Source organism: Morone saxatilis, unplaced genomic scaffold, assembly GCF_004916995.1.
Source record: "Morone saxatilis isolate NCDOM2014 unplaced genomic scaffold, NCSU_SB_2.0 Contig21, whole genome shotgun sequence".
Lineage (NCBI taxonomy): Eukaryota > Metazoa > Chordata > Actinopteri > Moronidae > Morone > Morone saxatilis.
The window spans coordinates 13,864,063-13,872,937 of record NW_023339774.1 but is presented as its reverse complement, the minus strand read 5'-3'; the positions used below and the strand labels follow the sequence as shown (position 1 = coordinate 13,872,937).

General features: G+C 37.7%; 1 protein-coding gene across 1 annotated transcript in view; it reads left to right on the top strand.

The window, feature by feature from the left end:
* The window catches only part of LOC118332891 (astrotactin-2-like), a 252,036-nt gene that overhangs the window by 87,661 nt on the left and 155,500 nt on the right, over positions 1 to 8,875 (top strand). The window contains exon 4 of the mRNA XM_035668325.1: positions 2,296 to 2,448. Coding sequence (XP_035524218.1) covers positions 2,296 to 2,448 — 153 coding nt within the window. The remainder of the gene's footprint in view (positions 1 to 2,295; positions 2,449 to 8,875) is intronic.

Sequence of the window (8,875 nt, the reverse complement as noted above, 5' to 3'; positions counted from 1 at the left end):
TGTCATTTCTTCAGTGTTGTCCCATGAAAAAAAAAATATATATATATATAAAATATAATGAAATATTTGCGGAAAATGTGAGGGGTGTACTCACTTTTGTGAGATACTGTAATATATAACAAAGGAATTCCAAATTTTAACACACTGTTATAGCTGAAATTCTCTTTCAGAAAGTGGATATCCAGATGTCTGGCTGTACAGAAGTCTTGTTACCTTGAAAAAATCTAACACTATTGGACTCTCCGACTCCCTTTTCAATCATGTATGAATAGATGTTCTGAAATAACACCTCTGGGCAGTGGATAGGGTCTTAGTCAGTAATACATGTAGATACACTATTCTATCTAAATACATACAGTATATAATGAACAAAAAGGCTTATGTATCACATGGTATGGGTTTGTTCACTGCTTATTACTGCTAAACAGTGAGTGTACTGCCTAGTACTGCAGTTGTTTTCCTAACGTTTGAGGATAAATGGATGACTAACTTAATTAACAGCCACACAGAAGAGCTAAAACATATTGTAGCCAATGCCCTTTGAGGATTTCACTCCATCATTTTAACTGCTTACTGTGTCAAGAGACATGGACAAGTTACTAGACAGCACAAGGTGGAAGCTAGATTGTTTTGTTTTTAATGCCCACTAAAACAAATAGTAATTCAGACGCCTAAAAATAATTCTTACCTTTTACAAAGTGTTATTATGACTGCTAAAAGAATAAGGCAAGTCCTTTAGAAAGCAAAAAATGTCTTTTACTGGAGGGCATAAGCCAACATCTGGCTACCGAATGAGGTCATGGTCACTTTGCATTATCTCTTACACGCGGTTACTGGGGCCTGTTACTATAGATCTACCATCAGCAATTCCCTGATTGACAAAATACAAGCTCAGTTTAACCACAAGTGAATCCGAAACAAATGTGTATCATTACAAAGATAATATTTGTTGTAAAGCTGCAAAGCCTCTGTTATTGTTAGCTTTCCATTTATGATATCAAAAACAATGTGAATACTTCTGCCTCTTCACTTTCGCCCTCGTCCTCTTCATCTCCCTCTTCCCCTGCTCTTGCTCATTGGCATGCATGATGAGCATCCACTGGGAGCAACACATCACCATTATTCATGGAAAGAGTACACCTCAGAGCCAGACTGACAGATCAAAAGATGTTGATGATAGGCGGGGGTAGTGGTGGTTGGGGTGATAAATGGCCCCATCTTTTGGAGATGGCTATACTGCTATAAGTCCGGGGACAGAGCTTTTTTCAATTTTTTTAAGCGGTTGTTTGTTTTGGAGCCCAGTTGTTCAAACCCACACTCATACAGTACAGGCTATTTGCAGATATGATAGCCTACATAGAGTATACACAAAGCAGTACTCCTAAAGATTGATTAAGGAGATACTATATTGATATATTGATACTATATACTATATATACTATCTCACTTAAACTGAGATAATACTTCATGAGCCATATCAAATTAGGCAGCTTCTATTAATAAAGGGCTACATACACGTACATGTAGTTGAATACCTCTTTTAGATATGTTTTGACCTTTTTTGTGTATGTTACACAATAGGGAATAATATTCTCTACTCATTAGGGCACTCACAAGGGAGAGTGCAGAATTCCACCAAGGCCAATATCCTTCTCTGATATGCAAAGCTGCAAGCGCAACCACTATATATGTCAGTATTACAAAATACAACCTATCTAACAATTTAACAAAAGTGAGAAATAACTTGTGTATGTGCCTTATGATTCAGATGTTAATCAGGCCAGTAGTTATTTCCATAATCCTGACAAACAACACCTCCTTAGAAATTCTAGATATATCTAGAAAGAGGTATTTTCTTTTCCTCTCTTGTAATTTTCTATTCTGAGAAAAGGGACGCAACTTCTTCTCTCTACTATCCCCTCTTTTCCCACAGCCAGTTGTTTTGGAGTCATTCATCAGGAAGAGTGAGACTGAGCCATCAGGGGAAGTGTTGGCAGGATCCCTGTAGAGATGAAGCAATATTGAATTGATGGAATCATTTAAAAGCCAGAAAAAAATGGAATAGAAGAAATAACAATGTGCTGCTTTCTTACAGTGTCTAAATGGGACAGCCTAGTGGCTTATGGTGCATATCATACTCTAATCTCTTATCTTTCCCAAAAAAATAAAGCAAGCTATTTTTGGGTGTTTGCCTTCATGCATTTCTGTGTGTATTTCTTTTTTTCTATATCTTGTGTTTTCACCTAAAGCCTCTTGATGTGCCTGCCATTTTCACTTTATATCTCTTTTTCATAGCCATTGACCCAAACACGGAGTCAGTAGAGGATTTGATGCAGAGGTTCCAGGACAGTTTCCGTGTTCCCAACACGGCGACAGACATGTCTCACTACCAGCATGTCATGCACAGCTCATCGACAGGCCGCCGGAGGGTCCCTAGCCACACCAGAGGTAGGACAAAATGTCATTCAAAAAGTTTACAGTTTTGTTGGCAAAATGTCTCAGACCTTGCACACAAGATGATTTATAATATTTGCATGTTCTCTTTAATTTCACTATGCATACAGGACAGTGTTTGCTGACTTTTGGTACTAATTTTATGGTTCTCAGCAGGGATATTTGCCCTCAGAAGTGCCCTTTAACAGGCGCATACATTCATGGGGCAGGGTACAATAAGCATAAGGTCACGTATTTGATCTGTTTTTTTACTTTGCTTTAGGAGATGTTTAAATTTAGATGTGCATTTCCTTTTCACCCACTCTCAGCCATTAACCAATATGTTTATTTGGAAGCCTATTAGAATGTCACAGTGTGTATGCTAAAAGTCTTTTAAAAAAAACATTTTTTTACATTAATATTAAATCTGCCATGTAATGACAGTTGTTAAAAACAATTGGCCAGATCCCCCCAGAAAAAAATAGAAAATACATTTTACTTGAATAATATATAGTAGCTAATATATGACGAATATACGAATATTATCTAAAGAACAGAGCTGTAGATTAAACTGTCCAGGTGGTACAATTCAATTAGATACCTTCATTTCAGGACATATTTATATGTTCCATTTCGCTTGACCTACACAATGTTTTTAAAGATGGAGGAAACATATGCAAACACAGCAAAAAAAACTCCACACAAAGATTTGAATCTATGACTTCTAGATAACTGGAGCATTGCCAAACTGCTTTGAAGACAATGTTTCACAGTTCATTTCACAATTAATTTCCTTCAAGTATTTCTGCCTTAACATTCCAAATCCCATTTAATATCTGTGAAAGTAGATTTTTTTTCCCCGTCTTACATCATGAAACTGATGTAGACACCAGATACAGTGCATGGGTATGACGCATGAGGAAAACCATAGAATGCAGCCATCCAAAGCTTCCCATCTGACCCGCAGAATGGCCACTAATGAAATTATTGAAATATTTATATGATTGCAGTATTAAAAACTGGGTGTCTGTGGCAAGATTCCAGGAAAATGCTGTATTAAGTTACTGCTAATGCAAACCTAACATTTCCTACTGCTGTTTCAAGCATTTAACTGGCAAAACACGAGTTGACTTTTATGATGAAGTAGTCGCAAAAAATACATCAAAATCATCAAAAATCCGTCTACAAAACAAAATGGTAATTTTCAGCATTTTTTGACAGCGGATCAATTTAAATTATTGCAGGGAGTATTTAAACAATAAGGTGCAGCCACAGCGAGTTGTTTTAGATGAAGAGCTGCAAGCAATAAGCTGCACACCTTAATTTCTTAGCGAGGAGACAACTACTTTCACCTTTGCTGTTCTCAGAATCCTGCCAAGTGCAGCATAAAATAAGATCTTGCTTTTAGAAGGATGGAAAAAGGAAAATTACTGCCTGACTTATTTATTAAAATGACAATAGTTTGTTTTGCTCCCCTTAGAATTCTGTGAGCTGTGGAATTAAACTATCACCACCAGTAACTACAGTTGTCGCTGATGAACAATAAGGCTGTATTCAGACCAAATCAGGCGTTGCTGTGATTGGCAGCAAGGTTGTTCGGTGGTGTGTGGGCATGGTTATGTGCGCTTTGGAATATAAACCCTGTAAAACAATTAGAAATAATGTTTTATTACTCTGATTCAACTACTTTCTTCTCACTCACTTGCTTGACCACCATGCTCTCTCTCTCTCTCTCTCTCTCTCGTCTTGGTAACCCTATTTTATTCTCTAGTCTAAATCGCCCCTAAAGGTGCTACTGCACAGTAAAGTTGATTAATATTTTCTGGAAATCAGGACTCGGTTGAGTGATAAAGTATCACTTAAATTCAAAAATATCTTCAAGAGAATCACTGGATTCATTCAACAGAAAGCTTACTCTTTGTCAGAGTGCAATTAAAAAGGAGCCTCTCAATGCAATTCTAGCACTTGCACATTGTGTTTATATGTTGTGTTATAATTGCTGTCAGCTTACTCTGTTGGCTTTTTGTTTCATTAAGCTCAAATGGCAGCACAGTTTTACATTTGTGAAAAATATGCTAGCTGCAATTTTGAGATGGGACACACTGTCACACCAGCCTCTGCCAGAGCAATAAATTCAGCTCATTAACAGGAACATTCCCAATAATTTTAATCAGAGATGCTGTAAAAAAATGCGGTCTGTGTCATTGGTCATACCGTTGTGACTGCGTCATTAACATTGACAATTAGACATTAACTATGATGAGTTCACCTACCCTTGACAGAATAACTTACTGTCCTCTTGATCACTGTCATCTACAGTAGATGCAAAATACAGCTCTGAGCATTTTTTCACATCATGCATACTTACTTATGTGGACATTATTAATCATTCCAGTCACATAACCAGTGGTTGAGAGAGTCTAACACTTCAGCTTGGCTCGTGCTTGTCTTATTTGCTGTTGAGGATTTATCTCTGTAATATTAAAACATATCTTATGTCAACCTTCTGGGCAAATGATGGGCCTCTAAAATTAAATTCATGGAGGTCAAGCTTCTTAAAGCTCTGTCAAGGACACTGCAGAGAGGTGTCCTCTCTGAGGTCAGTGGTAAAAGAGTTTCCTTTGCAGACCCATAATTAAGGGTGAAAATGTGTTCTCAGTGCAAAAGTGCAGGCCAGTACTACAAACATGATAATGGGACAAACACTTAAAGTGAGGAGGAAACTCTGTTTAGTTGGAGTGAGGTTAAAGGGGAAAGTTAATTGGTTAGACCCAGAAGGTTAGTGCTGCATAAATGAAATAAATGCATTGCCAAATTCCTTGAGAAGTGCACCAGTCAGAGGCCAAGAGGAAAGTGGATTGTGGTTGGGCAGCTTGTTTTCTTTTACATGTTGTTCAACTTGGTATACCTTTTTATGCTGTGCAATAGCTATGTTTGTCTACCATTTTTATCTTAGTTCCTGTGTCTATGGTAGCTGAAAAGTTCCATTACACACACAAATTGTTCACTTCACTAAATTGTTCTCCACTAAAGAAATTGCTTTGGCAGTGTAGATAATACAGAACTTTGGCTTAATGAGCTGAGGGTGTTAATATCAGAATCAGAGTCTGAATTGGCCAGGTATGTGCACACATACAAGGAATTTGACTCCGGTTTTATATTGCTCTAAATGTACAAACACAGACTAAATAAACTGAACTTAGACATAAACTATTATGTACATATTATTTTATAATATATATCTATAATATATACAATAGTGCAATGGTGCATAATATAGACAATATGGCCCAATTATACTTGATATGACAGGGATTTATCCCATGCAGCTCTAACCAAGTGACACAGACAGGTGGATTGGAAGACTGTAGTTTACGAGAAGCGAGAAGAGCTAAGTGACTAATATCACTTATGTAAAATGAAAATTTTCCTTACCCGGACAGAAATATCTTTTAAATTACATTGTAAAGAAATGAGCAACGTCAAATAATCTTGTCTTCCCTGCTTGAAGTGGATTTAGTACCATAATGATTCTTATAAGAAAACGGTAAGACTCAATGTAGTCCCTAAAAGCATCAAAAGGCAGAGACAATTTTAGTCCTATTTTAAATCTATTGTTTAGAATCATTATATATTTAAGATACCTTTGGAAAATGGAACCTGGGCCACATATCAAAGAAGAGGACATGTGTCCTAGAAACTTAACAAAAGGGAAGCTCACAGTTACATCTCACAAACTAGTCCAGGTACAATCATACTGTGATCAGTTCCTCGTACCATGTTGTTGATGTGTGACACACGGGACAAAGAGGACAGCGGGCTGGTCTTTATAAGAGGAAAGTTATTTTCCAAGACGTCTGACTGAGAGCGCTAACAGTAGGTGCAGTAAAGATATGATGTGTGGGGGGTCAACATTCAGCAGCACACACAATCATTTTCAGAAAATTCACATTTCTTTTCTTGAAGCCTGAGTGATGGGGGCGAAAGCATACCACTAATGGCCAATCTGTGAGCCTGAGGGCTGTCTCGACTGGAGATTTTAACCAAATCTGCGTAGGAGTGGGAAAAAGAGCAAATAAAGGAGCAGAATAGAAACGCAACACACTAGTGCCTGGTTGTCAAGTATAACTGCCTATAGTTTATATACCAAAGTGCCTTGATTCACATTTACATTAATGGTAAAACACACCTGAGTATCTACTGAGCTGGAAAACTACAGTAGAACTTGTGTCTGCTCAGCTAAACCCCACAGCTGTTCAACTACTCTTCTCCTGGTGTCCACAAGCCTGCATATTGAAATTTTGCTTTGTAGCAACATTCCTCACTTCCCTGTCAGCATGTATTGCCCTAGTTTCTGGTAAGCACCATCTTCTTATACCTGGACTCTCAGGAAATGTTAGCTCATGCAGAAATGTTCCAGTTACAGTCCATACCTTCATTTTCCAATCTTTCACAAAGCATGACCAGTAACATAACAAGGTTTAAATTTTTCATCTACATGCATATTGTATCAGATATTAAATTATGCAACAATTTTAAGTAAATATTAAGAGGTTGTAACACCTGTAGGACACCCGACCAGTTATCTATTTACACCTATTCACTTAATTAACCTGGGCAGATATGATAGCTATATAATCTATATATAATCTGACACATTCTCACTCACAGCTGGTCAAATATGGACACTTTGGCCAAATGGCCGTATTGGACAAGTTGGGAGTGGGCTGGATAATCATAAAAACCAAGTCAAAGCCATGCCAAATGTTGCCAAGAAAGATTAGCGATAAATTGCAATGTCACTGCTCAAACCAGCTTTGGAGGTGGCTATCAACATAGGACACATTCTGGCCTGATGTTGAAAAGGTATAAAGGCATCCATCTTACTTGTTCATGCAAGTAATTCATGCTGGTTACTGAAACTAATACAGTGCCGTGTCTTCTTGTAGTACTTCTAGGGAATTTTGAGACAGCTTTTAGGACACCCATTTGCATTTACCATAGGAAAATCAAGACAAATTTTTATCTGCCTCATGAAGAAGCATACATGTGGCTACAAATGCAACTGACAGTTTAAAGATTCTCTTTGACTGAACTGATCTGAATTGTATGATGAGGAACATTAAATGATTTGTATGGGGCCAGTTACTCTGTCAATCAATTACTACTTTCTTGCCTTGGTTTTTGCATCCTGCTATCAAAGCGTAGCAAGTCAGCAATTTTCTCATGCCATGTGCAGCTTGGAGAGAGGTTGGTTGTCATGTTTTGTTCCATGTGGAATATTTCATTACAATGAGATGTGCTCAGAAGCCCTTTCTTTTGTACTTTGTACAACCCCCTGGATATGCTTTTTTCCAGCTCTGTGAACACTGGTTCTAATGATCTGGAATTGACATGCTGTGCGCTGCTGTTGGTTGTCCTCCCCCTTCCCTCTGAGGTTTGTCAGGGGTAGCAGTTCATCATAAACTTTTTTATATTTCTGTTCAGTGCTTTGATTTGACCTGTGTCCTTATTCCCCCCATTGACTTCCACATGGCATTAAAGGCGCAGGGAGTGGCCATTTATGTTGATTGGAGATGTACTTTCCTCCTTCCTCAGGCCTATAATCAGCATTAAGAGACCAGTACGGGGGCTTTGCTATAGCGTTGCTCTCTCCCTCACATTATACTCGATGCTAGGTGCAGAGTGTTGGTCATTTATTGCCTGCAGTGAACAGAATTCTTTATGCTCAGTGTACTGTACACATCAAAGTGTGTTGTGGGTTTTAAAGGCTATTTTCTTGTGTCATTCTGTCAAGGCATTGTATAGCCTAGAGTTTGCTATAAATGTTTAGATTTTGAAACCACCAGAAACCACTTGCAGAAGAAAATATCCACTTTCTTTAAATCAAGTTTGGCAATGGAAAATATATATATAATTTTGTATCAGTTTGGTATGTGGATGTTTCATACATGAGTATGCATTTGGCATTTAAAAAAAAACCTTTATTCTGTAAAAAAAAAAAAAAAAAAAAAAAAAACGACACAAAGCCCCTTTTGTGATGCCTGTGTTTTTAAAACTGAGGTTACAGTATGTCAACATTGTTCTGGTGTAGCCACTATTCCAGAAGAACTTTGAAGTCTCAGTATATTGTGTTTGGTATATTGGTTTTGTCAAATATTAAGATTTGTCCTTAAAAAGTTGCTCCCTTATTTGCATGCACCTCTGTGTAAGCTATTCCCTGCTGTGGTGTTAATGCATTTCCATGTGCTGGCTAGAAGCTGTGTTAGTGTTTTGATGTGTCACAACGAATATTTTGGCTCATTACGATGAGGATAACCTTATGGTTATTATCCAGCCTTTCTCCTGTTTAATTGATGCTTTGAAGTAGCACATGAAAGTAGTTCTGGGCTGTCTTGTATGTGTGTGTGTGTGTGTGTGTGTGTGTACGTGTGTGTTGTAA